The sequence below is a fragment of the Drosophila willistoni genome, assembly GCF_018902025.1.
Source record: "Drosophila willistoni isolate 14030-0811.24 chromosome XR unlocalized genomic scaffold, UCI_dwil_1.1 Seg106, whole genome shotgun sequence".
Taxonomy (NCBI): Eukaryota; Metazoa; Arthropoda; class Insecta; order Diptera; family Drosophilidae; genus Drosophila; species Drosophila willistoni.
The window spans coordinates 384,575-405,518 of NW_025814055.1; the positions used below are offsets into that span (position 1 = coordinate 384,575).

General features: G+C 37.2%; 1 protein-coding gene across 2 annotated transcripts in view; it reads left to right on the plus strand.

Annotated features, from left to right (window-relative positions):
• Positions 1-20,944, plus strand: part of LOC6648334 (thyroid adenoma-associated protein homolog) — a 35,393-nt gene that overhangs the window by 3,026 nt on the left and 11,423 nt on the right. For both annotated transcript variants that reach the window (XM_023178996.2, XM_023178995.2), the window contains exon 4: positions 10,861-11,687. In XM_023178996.2, the coding sequence (XP_023034764.1) occupies positions 10,861-11,687 (827 nt within the window). The remainder of the gene's footprint in view (positions 1-10,860; positions 11,688-20,944) is intronic.

Below are 20,944 nucleotides of genomic sequence, written 5' to 3' on the forward strand. Positions count from 1 at the left end.
AGTGCGCTAATACCGGATATGCCTAGCATACCTATATGAAAATAGGAATGACCTATATGTTTGCAGGAGAATGTGCCAATCATTTGGCCACAAGTGTCAACACCTTCTTGTTTTACTGTTGTATCATGATTATGATCGGTTTTTTACTATCTTCAATACTGATTTCCTTCATGTGGTGCTGTGTGGGAAACGCGGTTTTTGCAAGCGCAATTATCCTTTGATGCTTTCAACTTATTTGTGTCTATTTACCTATCGATTTGAATTGATAGATTTCTATAACTCAGTTGTTTGGAGGTCGGTTCTGTATGCTAATAAACTTTCCTCTCTTTGGAGACCAAGTCTGGATTATCCTTACATTCATGCTCGATTTGTGACTTTTCCAAGTTTAAATTGAAGACAACAATGAGCTTCCAATTAGAACCTATTTCTTCAATTTTATCAGAATCATAAGGTCCAAGTTCATCCGAACATAAAGTCTTCACTGTGGATTTATTTTTCCGCAACAGTTTTACATCTGAATTCAATGACTCTACTAAGCAAAAATAATGATTGTCTGCTTTCGCACACAAAAAAACGAATTAGTTGAAGACATGGTATCATGTTATAAAACATCAAAGCTTTTTATGTGAACATTTATCTTAGGACATGGGTCTTTCGTAACGTATCCGACTGGATTTTCGTGCGGGGTCAAATTTGACCCTAGCAAGGAACATGTAACTTATCATTTTTCCACGTTCAGGAAAACCAGATATCCAAAATAGGTTTACGAAAAGATCGATAAACAAGATATCTCGAACTAAAATAAAAATTATTTGAATCAAGCAATTAATAAAAAAAATATTTAAAAAAAAACAAAAAAAAGGGTCAAAAATGATACTGTAAGGAAGTAGGGTTAAAATTGGAAGTTGAGAGCTAAAATTAAAAAAACACTAATCGTAATACGGATTTTGGGATGTTTATACTATGCACCCATAGTGTGAAAGAGTCGATCCGTCTGTCCGTATGAGCACCTAGATCTCGGAGACTATCTAAGCTGGAGCCCCCAAATGGTATGTAGACTCGTGTAGTAAGTAAAGGGATCAAGTTTATTTCAAAATTTTTCCACGCCCCTTTCCGACCCCGCAATTTAAAAAACATGACATGAGAGAGAGTCTACGATGCGATTAGCGATTTTTACATCATCGGCATACATAAGAACTCTGGAATTTAAAAGAACGGTGGGGAGATCATTAATAAAAATGGTGAATAGTAATGGGATAAGGTGGCTGCCCTGTGGGACTCCCGATTCAACGCAAATGATCTTAGAAAGAGAGGACCTAAAAAGAACCCTCTGCCTCCTATTGGTTAGATATTGTGAAATCCAAGCTAAATCCGACTAAATTCAGCTTATCTAATAAGGTAAGCATGGTAAGCATCTAATAAGTAAGGCATGGTTTACCGAATCGAAAGCCTTACTGAAATCCGTATATATAACATCAGTTTGCTTTTGTTTCTCAAAGCCTTGGATTACAAAGGATGTAAACTGTAAAAGGTTAGTTGTGGTAGACCTATTCTTGACAAACCCATGCTGGTATGGCGCAAAAATAGATTTACATAAATGCTGTATTTGAGACGTCATAATTTTCTCAAACAGTTTTGGTATCGCTGACAATTTAGAAATTCCTCTGTAATTAGTGACGTCTGATTTATGGCCATAAAATAAACAAATTCTTCCATATAGTTGGAAACTCGGACAGTGTAACGGACAACTCAAAATGCTTAAGTAAAGGCGAGCACAATGACTCCGCACAGAACCTCAGGACACAAGCGGGAATACCGTCTGGGCCCGGTGAGTATTCCGGCTTAATCGTCATTAGTTCCTTAGCTACCAAACTTTCCGTTATAATAGGATTAAGAATGCAGTTAGATTTCGTTATAGGATATGGATATATCTGACTAGAGTTGTACTTAGTGGATATGTACGTAGTCGAGAAGATGCTAGCAAATAAATTAGAAATAGATTGATCAGATGTGGCCGAATCATTATAAAAAACTGCGAACAATGGTAGGGGGATAAAATTTCGCTTTGAGTTGACGAAACTATAGAACTCTTTAGGATTTTCGGAGAATTGCAACTTGCAACGTTGTAACTTGCAAATTGTCGATTTAACAACCAAGTAACGAGAAAGATCCGATAGTAGACCCGTGACTTTATACTTTTTGTAATACCTAGACTTAAAATTCTTCAGTTTTGACAACCCCCGCGTAAACCATGGTGATTTTTGCGTCACCACAGGAGAAACTAGGGCTACACGGTCATTAAAGATTGAGTCAACAGTGGTATAAAATAAAGAAATGGCGGAATTTATATCCGTACAAGTGTATAAATTAGTCCAATCAGTATTGTTTATTGCGACAAAGTCAGTCTTCCGAAAACATCGGGTGCTTACCGTAGGATCGCACTCGGAGATGGGCTCGCGGCTGGGAAACTCAATAGATAACTCTAAAGTTGGATGATAACTATCCTCTGGTAACCCCATTGGACTAGTTCTAGATACTTCACAAAAGCTAGGATCAGAAGTAAAAATCAGATCCAGAAATCTGCCAGACGTATTAGAAATCGAATTCAGCTGGGCCAACGAAAGCTCAAGCAGACCATCAATAAAATCATGACACCCAGAGGGCAGCAACGTTTTGCTACCATTAACTGTTGACCAAGTCATAGTGGGCAGGTTAAAGTCCCCTAGGACAATTAATAAGTCTCTGTCAGAAAGTAGTTCAACTATAAATTTAATAGAATCTAAGTGTAGTAAATAGGTTGGCCATTCCGATTGGGGCGGAATGTAAGAACAGGTAACAAAAATGGAAAAACGAGTAAATGATACCTTAACGCATATAAATTCGATAGTACTTGAGACAGGTATTGTTATCAGACCCGATGATAGGGCGGAATCTACAGCAATAAGAACTCCACCACCCCTACGATCAGTACGATCACGTCTAAAAATATTGAAATTAGAGGGTAGAACTGTGGCGTCAAAAACGTCAGGTTTTAACCAAGTCTCAGTAAAGACAATTAGGTCAAAATCAAAAGACAGACTATCTACAAAGAGTTTAGTAAGTTTAGTATTAAGGCCTCTGACATTCTGATAGCCGACAGAGAAGGAAGTTGTTAGTTTTTTGATAGAGTAAAAGAAGGAATAGATAAGGAAGGAGTGGGAATAGATGAGGAAGAAAGAGGAATAGATGGTGAAGGAATCCTTGTTTGGCCCCGTGTCTTCTTTTTTCTGGATGTAAACTCCTTCACAATTAAGCTTTTCGGCCAGAAGCTAGAACTGCAGATACAGTCAAAGAACTCAATTGGAACACTGATTTTAAAAGATGAAATTTCTCTAGAATATGAAAATTTGAACTTTTCTATTGATATATTGGAGACATTCAGTTTAGCCCGAATGTGGGCCATGACAGTATCCGATGTAGCATCAGGGAGAAGTCTCGAAACAAAAATGTGTTTTTTAGTTGGCACTCCCACCAATGGTTTCGGCATTGCAGGTATTGCATCAGCTACCGCATTAATTGTAGCATCAGTTGCAACAAGTGGCATTCCGGCACTACTATCACTAGAATCCCTATCGGCAAAATCCATGGGTGTAGATTCTTGCCCAGACAAAACGGACACTACAGACATCGTCTGCGGAATTGGAGTTTGCATTGGTTGAGAATGGGTCGGAACCGATATAGATGTGGAGACCGGCAAACACAAGGACAAATCAGAAGTCTGTTCTCCTGCCTTCTTACGCTTTCGAGACTCAGTCAGTAGCGTTAAACTACTAAACTGAGACTCGACAGCTTTAAACTCTTGCGAGAGTTTAAGAAAACTGGCGGACAGACTCATCAGGTTATCCTTTGTTTGCCGCATGAAAAGTTCCATTTCATCTTCCACAATACGGCAAGACTCACATCCCCATTTGAGACCCTTTTTTTGATCTAAAAGATCCTTTACCCTGCATGTAAAGCCGGCGCACTTAACATGTACTGTAGTTTTACACAACCAACAGTAAATAAAACTATTCAGGGGTGGGGCGGGCTGCAAACAATTTTTAACCGAACAGACAGTCATTATGAGTTAATTAGATGAATTAGTAACCAAACAAATAAAAATGAGATATGTATTGGTATTAAAATATATAACTCACTCTGAGGTCCAGAAATAATAAGAAAGCGAGATATTGAGGGTGCACAAGGGTTAAAAGATAAAGAGAGCACTATAGAGTCTAAATTACAGACACACAACAGACTGCAGTATGAGCGCAAATAACGGCGACAAGTGAAACGAAAACGAGAGAAAAAAAAAAAAGTTAAAGAGCGCGAGCGCGGGAGCTTAAATCACAAAAACAAAAACACTGCAACAAGAACTCACAGAAATTTCAAGACAACAACAAATGAGCGTTGCTTGTGATTTACAAGAAAGAAAAAAAGGTGGGAAAGAGAGAGAGAAAAGAAAAAAACCAACAAAGGTTTTAACAGAATTAAGGTTGTTAAAAATTATTAACACAAACACACAAAAACGCAAACGAGTGACATGGTGCAAGTTAGATTTAATATTATAATTATACTTTTCGATCGCGATGCCGATAACACAAAATAAACAAAATTATAAAATCAGTTAAAACGCGGGAGCTTAAAAAAAAAACACGTCCGTCTTCCTCGAGAGCGTTGATATCTAAGAGATATAGAGTCTATATTAAAGACACACAACAGACTGCAATATGAGCGCATGTAAGTTCGCGTTGATCCAGACGGACGGACAGTCGGACATGGCTGAACTCGTCTCGTCGTGCTGATCAAGAATATATATACCTTATATGGTCGGAGATGCTTCCTTTTATGCGTTGCACACTTCTGACTTAAATTAATATACAACTTTTGCATAAAGATTTAACAAAGGAAATTTTAAGATTTTAAAGAAAAAAAAAACATTTTTTTTTAATTTTCTTAAATATATCTTTTTTTTCATTTCATTATACTCAATCATGTGTAGGCCAAAGTATACAGCTGTGTTCACGAAAATAGCAGTGCAGTAGATGCTAACAAAGATTCAAACACTTTTCACATATTCCTTTTTATACATTCAGTTTTTTGACTTCGGTTTTGTAAAATGGTATGTAGACATAGTAAAACCGAAAATATTCCGTTAATTTTACTAATTTTTAACTTGTTCTTCACATTTTTGTGCTTAACCTCACAAATTTGGCTGTTCACAAAAATAGCAGTGTTTCGTTTAGTTGCGGAAAAAACAAATTAAAAGTTTAGAAATCTGTCAGTAGTAAGTGTAATTAATTAGATAATTATGGTGTACTATTATTTGCGTCAACTAACGCTAAAAATTTCATCGTAGTCGGAAAAGAAACGCATTGCTATGCTGAGAAGACGGAATGGAGCCAAAACCTTTAAAATCAAGGTAAAACTTAAAAAAAATTTCAAAATTTTAGTTGGATGTTCTGCAAAGATGTTCTCTGCTGCCCTAGACGACCAAAAAAAGTGGCGTAAAACGTGCAAAAACGTCTTTAGATGACTGGCACTTTGTTATATACAGCAGATTCAATCAGTTTGCATCGTCTAATTTCGTCAAACATGATCTAAACATGTAGGTAAGGAGTGTCACTTGTCGGCGTAGACTCCTAGAACAAGAGCTAATATCGCGAAGTCGAAGGAATGTCCCACTCTTGACTTTGAAGCCTGTAAATCACGTTTGTATTTTGACAAAACTCCATATAAATCTTCATATTGCAAAGTAGCGCAATATTTTCGGGCCAGGCGTCCTTAAAGTAGTCCTGTTTGGTGGTGCAGGGTCTAAACAGTATGTACGTCGCCCAGAATATACGGAATACCACCCAAACTACACGCTAAAACGGTTAAGCAATCCGGCATGATTTGGACTTGTTTCTCATATAAAGGACTTGGTCCAATACATAAGATTCATGAAAATATGAATCGAAATATCTACGTGGACATCATAAGGAAGGTTAAGCTCTCCTATATCATATGGAATCTGCCCATAAAATGGTCATGTCACCGGTCTAACGACCCAAAACCTCCCAAAGGAGCAAGCTCAAAAAATTTGTTTTCAATTCGAAAGAATCGATGTTATGCCAGGGCCAGCTTAGTCGCCGGATTGGTAACTCATTAAAAATGTATGGGGAAACATTCAGAGAAGCGTCACAAAGAGAAAACCTTCCAATAAAGCTTAGCATTGGGAAGTTATCCATGAAAAATGGCTACAGATCCCAATTCAGCATTGCTGGAGTCGGTGCGGCGCAGGTGCCAACCGGCTATTGCCAATAATTGGTTCAGGACTAAGTATTAAGTCCTAAGAACCAAAGGTGACATGAATTTAAAGTTTCAAATAATTTAGAATCGACAGATTGTAATTCTTAGTTGTCACTGCTATTTTAATGAACAGCTCAAAATGCCCTTCCTTCAGTATCTTGCTCGTTTCTGAAAATGGGGACTCTTTGTTCAGTCCAAAATAGTACTTATATTATTATATATAAATATAGATTATGAATTTATAAAAGATTGGTGCATTTTTGGTCTTTTTAATATGATTTATCAACTTTAAAGTCAAAGCTTGGGGCACTGCTATTTTCGTGAACACAGCTGTATATATCTGGCTTTCGTGAACTCTCTGTAGAAAAGCCAGAGAACCATGTTGACTTGTTTTGTTTGTTGGATCTCACATATTGTACATAGATTTTAGAATATTAAACACACTCGTATTGCAAGATAGATTTTTAGTTTCAATTGTTGAGGAGGTGTTAGATCATGGATCTCAAGAACGGACTTTTCCACGTTGACATTAAAGAAGAAAGTCGTATTAAAGTGTATTAATATCACACAGCTCGTATCGGGCAAGAGGCTGTCGAATAAATTCATTGGTCTATAGGAAATAATCAAAGTGAAGAGAAATGCTATGTATGAAGTACAAAAATCTGCAGAATTTCAGATCAGATCCTCCAGTGAACACAGTATTGAGCTTTGGCGTTATATGGAATGCTGTGACGAAAGCGATCTCGATGGATTATTTTAGGCAGATATTTATTTTAGGATGACCGAGTACAGTGTCATATAAGAACATATGTATGTATGTGCGGAGAGTTAGCAGCCCTGAAGGTGGTGAAACAATGTGTCATTATTAGTAGTAAACGAGGAGAACGAGAGAACTAACGTTTTAGATCAGACGCATAACGCGAAGTTGTACTTAAAGTTGCTAAAGTTGTATTTAATGTTGTTAAAGTCGTAAAGTTGTTAAAAGTTGTCACCTAAAGTTATTGTATCAGAGTTATTTTTGTTGTAATCCGTTTAATTGACTATTTCGCTATCTAACTATTCTTAATTTTAATAATCAACAATAATTCTTACATACATACAGTTCCTTAAGTGCAGAGGTATTGAAATTTTAAACCCACCTAGCCTTTAAATTATTGAAGATAGCGAAAAACTGGAGATGCTGTCTTTTTTGGAAGTCTTTCACTAATAATAAGAATATATCATTATTTTTCTCACTCTTGAAGAAATGTTTTATAAATTTTAAGTTAACAGTGTTTGGCTTTTTTATAACACAGCTTATTTCGTGATTACAATTCGTGTATCTCCTGATTTGCCTTATTTAAACCTAACTTATATAGAATCCATCCATTTTTCGATGCGATGAAGTGTGTATGCAGATTTGGCACGGTTTGATATTTATTATTAGTGAAGGACTTCCAAAAGAGACTGCATGTACAGTTTGTAATGGCCATATCATATCTTCAACGCTAAAAGTAGTTGAGAATTCAAACTAATAAAGCGAATAACAATCAGCAAAGCTTGAAACTGCAGATTCTGCCTCATTTTATATGCATACCCTTGGGCGCCATGAAATAAGTGTAAAGAGCTTCGCCTTAAAAAGACTCTTCGAATTCAAGAGTATCATCTTTGAGACATGTTCAAACGTCCACCAACCGCAAAAACGCATATACTTCCGTAATGATGAGCCTCTTTGAAAATATCGATGATTCGTTCGAAATTTTACTTATTTTTTGTTATATTTTTATTTTTATTTGCAATCTATCCTAAATGGAATAAGCAAATATTGTCAAAGGTAATCATGAAATGGGGGTGGAATCACCAGTCCGTCTCTGTTCTAAATACCGGGTCAAAATTGTAAGAGTATTTTTTAGGGTATTTAAATACATTCAAATAATGATTACAATAGGGCACAGCCATTTTGGTGGAATATTCAAATAGAGTAATTCGGGGTTGCTGATTCCGAAATGACCTTAATTTTTTCTAATTTATCTCTTGTTTTCGAAATATACAAAAAAACCGAGTGAGTGTCACATCGAAATATCTTTTCTTTCCAACATCAGATATTTTAAAAAATCTGATAAATATTTGGATGAACTAATAGGACTCACAGGGTGAAATGGACTCATGGACTCATAGGGTGAAATAGTATATTTAAGTCGCCAAAATGTATAAAGTATATATATTCTTGATATTCAGCATCAACAGCCGAGACGATCTAGCCATGTCCGCCGGTCCGTCTGTATGAAAACCTAGATCTCTCGGAGACTATAAAAGCTACCAAATTTGGTATGTAGACTCGTATACACGTCAGCACCGTTCGTAATTTTTGTCAAGTAAATGTCGGTATATGTGGTCGCAATTGTCAGTGTCAGTATTAAAGTTAAGTCGCGTGGCATTATAGAACGGTGCTGACGTGTTAAATAATGTATGTTACAATATAGTTAAATGTCACATAATTGTTAAACGTTTCTTTGTACTCTGTAGTTGCCCTGAAGACTGTTGCCGAGGCGTAACCGAAATATATCGGTTCCAAATATAAAATTAGAAATTGCGGTTTTTCATTGTTATTAAATCAACTGACCTAAAGCCTGATGAAAATAGATTATAACAACACAAAGTTCGCCAAAACAATCAAACACCTTCTGAAATATTTAAAGTTTTTTTTAAATTTTTTTTTATTTGTCTAGATTTCGACCTTATTGAAGTTAATCAAAAAAATTTGTTTGAGCGGGGCTTCAGGTCAATCTTACTGATTTATTTGTAAGATTTTAAATCATAGGCAGCACAAAAGGTGAGCAGGTTGTCTGCATAGCTATTTCAAGAACCACCAAGTTCTATTATCAGCAGACTTCGCTAAAGAATCCACAATTGTAATGGCCATACCATATCTTCAACACTAAAACTAGTTGGGAATTACATTGCCAACTAAATGAAGCGAAAAAATTTTTTTAATTTTGTTTTTTTGGAAGTTGAATCGTGTCTACACGACAATGGACAAGGGGGGAATTCAGGAAACGGTTCAAATGGTACTATTCGCAAAAGTGTCCATTAAACTATTGAAAACCAAAAATTAAATATTATTTTTTAAATTTAATTTTAAATGGTTTAAAAACTAAATCAAAATCGAGGAAAAATATCAAAGCTAACTTCGGCTATGCCGAAGTTTTTATACCCTTGCAGTCCTTGGCAATAATATTTTTACATATTGAAATTTCTTTCCCTGCAACTCGATTCAACAATACACAAAGAAAACATTACTCTTTTTACTACAATTTTTTCTTCTTCCATCATTCCCTACGGAAAGCACCTCACGCATCCACATACAGTTTATGTAGCGTTGCGTCTGTGTGTGTATGCATGGGCAAGCAGCGCTGCCGGCAGCGTTTGAACCAATTTATATTGACTGATGATTTTGCGGGGAGTGGGAAAAAGGGTCGCGATCTCGAGCTCGCAGCTTGTCGACAGAGGGACGGCCAAAACCCGAATTTCGCGGGGAGATCGCGTTCCTTTTTCTCCTTCCTCGCAAAATTCGGGCCTTGGCCGTCCCTCTGTCTAAAAGTTGCGAGCTCGAGATCGCGTTCCTCTTTCTCCCTCCCCGCAAAATTCGGGAATTGGCCGTCCCTCTGTCTAAAAGTTCGAGGACGATCGCTCGATCGACCCAAAAAAGGTCGTTATGACCCGTCATAAAACTCGAGACACACAAATTTTTGTGAGCGTCGACTCGCAAAAGTGACGTTTTTCTCTGGCCAGCCTCTGCTGGTAAAGAGCCACGGGAGCCAAAAGAGCCACTACGTGGCCATCCTTATTTTATATCCAATACTATCACATTAGTAAATTTCATGGGGATACTCCAATTTTATGAAAATGTTTCTTCTAGAGCTATATGATATAGTGGTCCGATCCTGATAATTGCATACTTGATCTGCTCCAGATAATAAAAAGCACAGAAGCCCGATAGCTCTTAAGATGGCTGAGTAAAACGCATACGCACGGGCGGACAGAAGGGCAGACGGACATGGCTCTATCGACTCAGCTTCTCATGCGGATCAAGAATATATATACTTAATGGGGTCGGAAACGTCTCCTTCTGTGCGTTACAAACATCTGACCAATTTTATAATACCCTCTGCAAGGGTATAAAAATTACTTTTATACTAGAAGTCAACTTTATTTAACGATATTCGGTTCTAAAACTGAAGTTTGCAGAAAAATTGTATAATCATTTCTTAATTCAAATATTTTGAAAATTTGGTGAAACGGAAAAACTCAACATTTGATTTACGCCATCACATTTTCGAAATCAGCCACTGCGACCACGACTTACTAAGTTAATTTTTATAATCAACCAATATTTAATAAACATTAGATTACAATATCTCTGTCTCAAGAATGCTTTCTACTTTTAATTACTTTAATATAGCTTTTTATCGTATTGGTGAAGGTTATTATGTACAATTTTTATATTCGATGCAAGTGTTGAACTTTCTGTCTTAAATTTCTATTAAACTTTGAAAAAAAATTTTTTTTCAGGAATATGGGTCATGGTGTTTCACCTACTTGCCGCAATCGCTACTACTTGTTTATTCAAAACATTTTACGCTTTCATGTGGCAGTAATGTCAGAATGGAATACTCAGCTGTTGATACGGGATCCTGAAGCTATTAGACAGCTACAAATATATGCTTACAAAGTGGCTCGTGATAGAGACACGCCTTGGGATGTAAGATCCATAGCTGGATTGACCATTGGACACAATGCTAGATTTTTGCACGAGTTCGATATTTATTTTAAAAATTGTTGCAATCCACTGGGTCTCAATGAACTACCTGTTCAGGCAGCTGCTTTATTAGTACTTCAAGCTGGAGAATATACAACTTTGGCCAAGAACGCATTAAGCATACTACAACGGATTTTGGCAGTGGCTACATCGGATGAAAATTTTTCAAGCATTTTGGTGTTTCTGTCCAAAAATCTGTTAATTTATTCAAAATCTTTGGGCAAAGTTACAGAGTTACATGATTCCGCACTAAATTTCTTTAAATTAATTATTTGTGCCTTACAGGAGTTTTCCGTGTATCACATCTGTAGCAATATAGATTCTGTTCGCCACACATGTAGTGCACTGCTAAGGCAAGTGCTTCAACTTGCGTTGTCTCTGAATCTAGAAAAGGCATTTAAATACGTTTATGCATTGTTTGAGCGGCAGAAGATGCCTCTTAGTAGCCGATGTCTAATACTGGAGCAACTTGTACTTGTACTGGATGTAAAGTTGGTTATCAGTAATTGTCCTAGTCTATTCAAAATGGTCTTTCCCAAATACCTAGGACATGAAGACTGTGTTGATTCGTTGTTTAAAAGTAAGTATGCAAAATCTATAATTAACTTGTATATTTTTAGTCGTCAACCAGCTCTACCAATATCAACACATTCTCGCGTAAATTTGTGAACTCCAAATCACACCTGGTTTCCAAAGAAAGATACTTTCTCTTAAAATGTCTAAAAGAGCCTAATAAAAAATGTTTTTAGTTCGTTACTTATTCGTTAAATGAGATTCATATCCTTTAAGCCATGATACATTTGCCTGACAAGGAGAAGGTCATCGAATTTGAGAAAAGTGGGATGTGAAATTTTCAGAGTATAATTTGAGGCTGTGTAAAATATAAAAAAAAATTTAAGAAGGTAACATTGACTATGCCGAAAACCAAAGCTATCTTTTTTTTTTTTTACCAATTTTATAATACCCTCAGCAATGGTATAAAAATGTCTTCCGTTATCAAAATTATGGCCAAATAATTTTTTGAACCAAAAATTTAAAATTTTGTGCAAAATTAGCAAACAATTATATACATACATACGGTATACATTTCCTTTTTTTTTTATTATTAAGTTACTTTCCAGCTCTTGCTAGACGGAAGATTTATTGGGCCTCCCCGATTTTGAGGGTTAACGCCAACGCCAATGCAATAATTGAGTCACAAAATTGAAAGAATAGAAATGTTTTTACAATTATGTATATGTTTTGTCGATTTGTAGATGTTGTTATCGATATTTTTCTTCGTTATTGATGCTCTCATCACTAATGATAAAAACATACATGTATGGTTATTAGTTTTAATGATATATGTATTAATGTTTTGGTAGTATGTTTTTAGTTCATAAATCAATATTAGCCAATCGTGCGAATGATGTTACTAATTTATATGTGTTAGTTGGCTCCTCAGCGAGCAACTGATAATTGTCATTGTATCGTAGTAGGTTCGGAAATTTATTTCTTATGAGCGTAAATTTGGTGCAGTTTAATAATAAGTGGTATATGTCTTCTTTTACATTGCAGGTCTCACATAAATCACTGTTTATATTCATTTTATGAAGTGTATGGTTGTCGAATGCGTGCGTTAGGATTCTATTTAATTGTTTTATTTCCAAAGAATGGAAGGATCCTTTTTTGTGGAACCATGGAAACAAAGGGAAATAATAAACAATAACCTCTGTTTCTTTCAAAGCAAAAAGCATTAAACTCAGATTCCCAGTCAGATTTAATTTTGTTATATATGTAAATAATTAATCGCGTCATTTATAGGCCATCTGGCTGAGATAAAGACTCCATTCGTTCTAGCGTTCTTTTCTTGTATGTCGACGTGGCTGGATCGATGGATTTCAATACTGGTTATAAATATTTCATCTTCTACTTTTTTCAAAATATCTATAGCTAAGCAGTTGTCGCTGTGTTTTTTGCTTAAGGGCTGAATTGACCCCAAGATGTCTGTTACGATAGCAATTTTTTGAAAATAATTTTCAATTGCCATGTCTATTGCCTTTCCTATAGCAATTAGCTCTGCGCTCAACGATGATCTCTTGGACCCTGTATAAAACTTTTTAGTGGTGTTTGAATTTTTGTGTGTAAGGGCACTGCCCTTAAGTCCTTTAAAACTGAGCCGTAATTTCGTATCCCTCCTCACGGAGTGTTTAGTTTATCTTCGAGTAGAGTAGGAATAGTTTCTTTATTGGCAAATTTTTTATTATGGCAGGTTCCTTTGAATAAGTTAGGGTCAAATGTATTATTATTATTATTATTATTTATTATTAATTATTATACAAAATAATATAATAATTAACGGGTTAAGAGTGCTAGCTGCTAAGGCCATCGACTCGACCGTTAACTTATATCTTATTGAGTAAGTTATTTACATCTAGGAATTTGATTACTGATTTTATGTTATTGAGTGTGGGTGAAATAAGAAGAGAGGTGGGTTGGGTTTGGCCAAATAGACAAATCCTTGAATTACGCAGTTGTGGGCAGGTATCCAATATGTGTCTGGTTGATAATTCTCCCTCGCATTTCGGGCATCTGGGCATAGCTTTCCCATTTAGCAGATGGTCGTGGGTTAATGCGGAGTGACCCGTTCTGAGGCGGGTGATGATATTGCAATGTCTTCTGTGGCATGAAGGTGGATATCGGACTGGTTCCTTGCTTGGGTTAAATTGTTTAAGCCTATGATCGTAACTGTCCCATTGAGTGATTTCCTTTTTTCTTAGTATCTCCTTAGTGTTGCGCCATAAGTCTTCTCTGACACCAGGGATGACAGTCAGGCAAGGAGAATGTCCTGCCTGTTTGGCCGCTGCATCTGCAAGCTCATTACCTTTTACGCCCATGTGACCAGGAGCCCAAAGGAGTTTTATTTTGCTAGCGTGTTTAATAAAACTTGTAAGATGTCGAATTTCACATATCAGGCTAGTTTGGTTGTATATGTTATTAACTGCATTGAGGGTAGAAAGACTGTCGCTGCATACTATGAATTTGCCTTTAAGTTCGAGAGCGTGCTTAATTGCTTTAAGGATTGCAACCGCTTCGGCAGAAAATATTGAGAAATATGAGGGGAGAATTCCAGATGAGACGAGGGCTCCAGATTGGCTAACGACTGCGAAGCTCGTGGAGTCAATTGTTTTCGATCCGTCACTGTAAAGCCAGGTCCAGTTGGGGACTTTTTCCGTTTCGGCAGCTAGCATTTGCTGAAATACATTTTTTTGTATTTTTGATTTTTTTAATAAGTTAAGAGACGTGTTCACGGTGTGGCCCGGAAGTTGCCAAGGAGGAGATGGGCTGATTTTGTTCCAACGATATGGCATATCCAGTTGATGTTTTTTGAAGAAACTGGAACATCTGCGTATAGTAGACATGACTTTGAACCTTCGTCGCTGTTTAACCGTTGTATTGAAGTCTTTTAGCAGAATTTAGTTGGTCGAGCAGAGAATTTTAGGTATAAGCTTAAAAGTCAGTTGCGCGGCTCTCGTCTGTCCTTCAGGAAGCCCAGCTTCCGCTAAAAGGCATTTCGTCGGAGTTGTGGGGAAGGCGCCAATGCTACGCCGTACTGCTGCATGGTATGCGGGGGAGAACAATTTGATGTTGGATGGCGCACACCATCCATGGATTGCCAGCCCATAGTCGATTTTGGCCAGTATTAGGGCTCTTGTCGCATGAATTAGAGATGTTGGATGGACAAGAGAACGCTTAGACCCAAGAAACTTAATGCTATTAAGGCGCTTGTTAAGGCTATCTCTAAGATTAACACAATGTTGATCGTAAACGTAAGCCTACTGTCGAGCGTAAGGCCGAGAACTTTAAGACTAGATGTATATTCTAATGTTGTGTTATTTACCGTTAGAGTTGGATATGTGCAACGATGTTTTTTACAAATATGAAATAATTTACATTTGTTTAAGGCAAGAGTGGCCCCTGAGAAATTACCCCATTCAACGATATCCATGAGTATTTGTTTAAAAGTAAGAAATAGTGAATTTGTGTTTTTGCAGTTGCTGTATATTATAGCATCATCCGCGTAAACGGAGAGTTGTATTTTTTTGTGTTTTAGTATTATATTGTCTAGGGAGTGGAAGGCAATCATGAACAATACTACTGAGAGTGGTGATCCTTGTGGAATGCCGTTGTGTAATTTATAGAAATTAGTTAAAGTATTATTAACTCTAACACGGATGGATCGCTTGGTCATAAAAGCCTTCACTAGGTAGAAGGTCTTAATATCTACCCCCCACCGGGAAAGTTGCTCCAGTACGGTGTGCACACCAACGCGATCAAAAGCTCTTTCAAAATCAGTAGCCAGAATGGTTACATGATTTTTGGTGGAAAGAGCATCCGACGCGTATTGATGGATATGCAATAGTGAGTCCATGATACTGTGTTGTTGTTTGAATGCAGTTTGGTTGGGGCTGATAAGTTTATTTTTGGTAATAAACCACAAGATCCTTTTGGCAAGAATTTTTTCCAGTGTTTTGCTCAAGCAAGAGAGTAGGGATATGGGACGGAAGGATGTTAATTCGTGGGAAGGTTTGTTTGGCTTAAGGATTGGGATTATTATGGCCGTTCTCCATGTATGCGGATAGCTACCTGCATCTAACATTTTGTTGTAAATTTCTAGCAATCTTTGCTTTCCTTCTATTGGCAAGTTTCGAAGCATAGGATATGAGATGCGGTCATAACCAGGGGATTGCCCCTTAGCGTGCTGCAGGGCTGACTCTAGCTCAATCGATGTGATCTGAGCATCAAGATACTTAGCATTTATACACATTAGAGAAGTTTTCATCGCTGGAATAATTGGACCACATAGCTCCAAAAGCATTACCAATGTCAACCGAATTTTGTAGCTCAACATTATTATCTCTAATGGATTTAAGAGGCCCTGGGAAAATTCCGACTAATTTGTTGATATCCGCCCATAATTTTTTGGTTGTGGAAAGTGGGCTAATGTTAGAAGTAAAATTGCAAAAAAAAATCTCGTTTAGCTCTAATAGCTTCTCTTTTAAACAGGGCTCTCGCTTTTTTGTAGGCTACTAAATTATTGGAGTTTCGAAAGGTTTTATAGTTATGCCAGAGAGTCTGCTTTTGTTTTCTTAGATCTTGGAGACTTGGGCTGAACCAAACAGGGTTTCTTATCTGTTTTTTAGGATTGTTTTGTGGAATGGTTACGTTGGCTGCTGTTTTTATGCTTTTCGTAATTCTGGCAACGAAGAGGTTCAAGTCGTTGGTCGAAGGGAACTGGAAGTGTTTTTTACAAACCGATTGGAAGATATTCCAGTTGGCGTAGTCAGTTTTGAACCTAATTATAGGTGGGACCTTTTCAGGTTTTAAATGAGTCAGAAGGTTAATAGTAATAGGAAAATGATCGCTCCCGTGTAAATTTTGGGAAATGGACGATTTGCTGTATGGTACTAGCGATAAGGAAGTCATACTCAGATCAATGTTAGTAAAAGCGTTGTCAGTTGAATGGTGGGTGGCAGAGCCGTCATTTAAAATAGCTAAGTTTGTTCTGACTATGAGATCTTCAACTTGATAACCTTTGGGATTGCGAGAGCTGGACCCCCAAAGAGGACTCCAAGCGTTGAAGTCCCCGACATAGACTATAGGCTTATGAGCTGACTCTACAATATTTATTAAATCTGAGGCTATTAGTCTTTGGTTGGGGGGTATATAGGAATTAAATATTATAATATTAGGGTGGGATAAAACCTCAATGCCCATGAAGCAAGTGGAAGAGATTATGTTGAGAGTTTTGTGTGGGATGTTTTGACGTATAAGTATACCCACGCCATGCTTCGCATGATGATTGGAAGAGTTATTGAAAAAAAAAAAAGAGGGCGTCTAACCGGCTAGACACGATAGAAGTGAAACCTTCCGTAAAACAAACTGAGAGAGAATGAGACGAAAGCAGCATTAGGAGCGGGATAATTATAGGTTCATTATAATATTGCTATAAAGGTCATATTTTTTATTTTCTTCATTTTATTATTTTCTTCATTTTATTATTATTATTCATCCTCAATGTTTTCAATTTCAACAAATGATACGAGTGGCTTATGATAGCTAAAATATGATACAAATGCTTTGGTTTCGATGTTGTCAACATATCTTTGAAATACCGCGTCAATTGTTGTTTTTGATCGTGTTGTTGATTCAGTGCGATTGTTACACATTTTTAAACTGAATGTTGTATTGAGAAAGTCAATTAAAGGAACCGCTGTGTCCAATGCAAAATTTACGTTAAAATGGCCACTTAAAATCATTGGAACTTTATCGTAATATTTTCTAAGTATCCGCGATACTTCTGGTGTATACTTTATTAAATTTTCATGAATGAATTCCGAATGAAATGAAATGGACTATTTGCTGTATGGTACTAGCGATAAGGAAGTCATACTCAGATCAATGTTAGTAAAAGAGTTGTCAGTTGAATGGTGGGTGGCAGAGCCGTCATTTAAAATAGCTAAGTTTGTTCTGACTATGAGATCTTCAACTTGATAACCTTTGGGATTGCGAGAGCTGGACCCCCAAAGAGGACTCCAAGCGTTGAAGTCCCCGACATAGACTATAGTCTTATGAGCTGACTCTACAATATTTATTAAATCTGAGGCTATTAGTCTTTGGTTGGGGGGTATATAGGAATTAAATATTATAATATTAGGGTGGGATAAAACCTCAATGCCCATGAAGCAAATGGAAGAGATTATGTTGAGAGTTTTGTGTGGGATGTTTTGACGTATAAGTATACCCACGCCATGCTTCGCATGATGATTGGAAGAGTTATTGAAAAAAAAAAAGAGGGCGTCTAACCGGCTAGACACGATAGAAGTGAAACCTTCCGTAAAACAAACTGAGAGAGAATGAGACGAAAGCAGCATTAGGAGCGGGATAATTATAGGTTCATTATAATATTGCTATAAAGGTCATATTTTTTATTTTCTTCATTTTATTATTTTCTTCATTTTATTATTATTATTCATCCTCAATGTTTTCAATTTCAACAAATGATACGAGTGGCTTATGATAGCTAAAATATGATACAAATGCTTTGGTTTCGATGTTGTCAACATATCTTTGAAATACCGCGTCAATTGTTGTTTTTGATCGTGTTGTTGATTCAGTGCGATTGTTACACATTTTTAAACTGAATGTTGTATTGAGAAAGTCAATTAAAGGAACCGCTGTGTCCAATGCAAAATTTACGTTAAAATCGCCACTTAAAATCATTGGAACTTTATCGTAATCTTTTCTAAGTATCCGCGATACTTCTGGTGTATACTTTATTAAATTTTCATGAATGAATTCCGTGATGCTATTTATTGATTGATTCGGTGAAATATAAATTGCCACAATTAAAACTGTTTTTCCATTGCTCAATCTGGTTTCGCATGCACATATTTCTCCCACTTTAGAGAGCTGAACAGACAGTGATTCTAGTTGCTGTGCATTCATTCATTATATATTTTGTGATACATTTTTATTTACTTTTTACTTTTTATACCCTTGCAGAGGGTATTGTAAAATTGGTCAGATGTTCGTAGCGCACAGAAGGAGGCGTTTACGACCTGAGAAGCTGAGTTGATATAGCCATGTCCATCTGTCCGTCCGTCTGTGCGTATGCGTTTTACTCAGCCGTCTTAAGAGCTATCGGGATGAAATCTTTTTTTGGGGTTTTTTATTACCCGGGTAAGATAAAGTTTGAAAATCCTTAGGATCGGACCACTATATCATATAGCTCTAGAAGAAAAAATTTTGCGGACATGGCTATATCAACTCAGCTTCTCATGCTGATCAAGAATTTATATACTTTATGGGGTCGTAAACGCCTCCTTCTGTGCGTTACGAACATCTGACCAATTTTACAATACCCTCTGCAAGGGCACATAAAAAGTAAAAAAGTAAATAAAAATGTATCACAGAATATATAAAAAGCATTATGAAAAACTTCGACCAAGCTGGGAGTCGAACCCCGGCCGCCCGATCGCCAAGCGAGCACACTAACAACAGAGCCACGTCGACACTTTGCAAATTGCCGTCGAGTTCTGTAGTTAGTGTGCTCGCTTCGAGAGAATGAGATGCAAATATATAAAAAGCATTATGAATAGAAAAGCATTACGAAAAACTTCGACCAAGCTGGGAGTCGAACCCCGGCCGCCCGATCGCTGCTGATATTTGGGGCATTGGCGAGAGTAAAATGGGTGATCTTCTGAGCAGTTGACGCATTTCCTTTGTGTGGAGTTATCAGGCGAATGGGAAGGTAAAGTGCAATTACCACAAAGTGGTTCATTATTGCAGTGTTTAGCTGTATGGCCAAGCAGCTGGCAAGTTTTACACCTCATTGGGTTTTGGTATATACTCCCGTACTTTTACCGAATGCCATGCAATATCGATTTTGCTGGGAAGATTGTATAAATCAAATGTAACCAGAATGACTCCGGAGGGTTTAGTGCCGGTATCCGTGGTTTTGGTGAATTTGAATATATCAATGACTTTTTGATATCGCAGTTCTTCTATAATATCTTCGTTGGGAATGTCGGAGAGGTATGGAGCGTATATTGTGCCTTTTACTTGGTTTAGAGTTTCGTGCATTTTGCATGTGATGTCGCAAATGCCCGGTAGAGAAGGTGAGTTGATGAATTTTGCAGCCTCGGTTTGATTTTTTACCAGGATTAGCAGGTTGCCGTCACGCAAGTTATTGATGGAGGAGATGTTTTTAGATATTATTTATTTATTTATTTATAAGATTAGAAATAATATACAATATTAAGTCTAAAGGGGGTTTTTGTTAGTGGCTGAGAGTGCTAGTGACTATGACCTTCGACTCTACAATTTATTTTATAGCTTATCTGCTATCTTACAAGAGTTAATGAAATCAAATATTATATTGATGTTGTCGGATGTAGGGTTAGTGAGAAGTTCAATAGGTGATAAGTGTTGAAAAACTCGGGCTCTGATACTATTATAGTTGGGGCATTCGATGATGACGTGTTTGATTGAGGTGATAATGCCACAGGGACAGATTGGCATATTCGACCTTGTCAGAAGATGCTCGTGGGTTAATTTTGTATGGCCAATACGAAGTCGGATAAATGCGGACCATTTTTGTTTTGTTATGTTCGGGGGAATCCTTAAGCCTTTGCGATCGGGATTAAACGTCTTGTACCAGTGATGAAAAGTTGTCCAAACCCTTTCTTTTTGGGAGCCCATGTGTTTGGCGATTTGTCGTTTTAGGGAGGATCCTTCTGTAGGTGGTGTTATAAATAGGGGTGCGTGAACTGCGTATTGGGCAGCCTCGTCATTTACGTTTCCTGCTATGCCCATATGACTAGGTACCCAGAAAAGTTAACCGCATAACTGCGGTTAGTGTTTTTGGTTAGCAGAATGCGTATCTGCAAGATAAGTTCGTTTTTTGAATTTATGTTTTCAACTGCTTGGATGGTGGAGAGGCTGTCGGTGCAGATCACATGCCGATCTTTGTAGGATTCTGCAGTTTTGCACGCATTAAGAATGTCGTGGGCCTCCGCAGAGAAAACTGTGGAGCATTCTGGTAGGATCCCGCAGGAAACAATGACGTTGTCGGAAATACTACAGCGAAAGCAGCGGTGTTGTTGCGTAAGGAGCCATCGGTGTATAGCCATTTCCGGTTTTTGTAGGCTTTTCCGGCGTCGATAAATAGTTGTTTATAAACCTCTGAGGGGGTTTTATCCTTTTTGTACTCATGTAGCGTAGTGTTAAAAGAAGAGTTGCGGAGATGCCAGGGAGGGTAGCAGTTGCTTTGGATAGTGCGTGGCATATCGACAG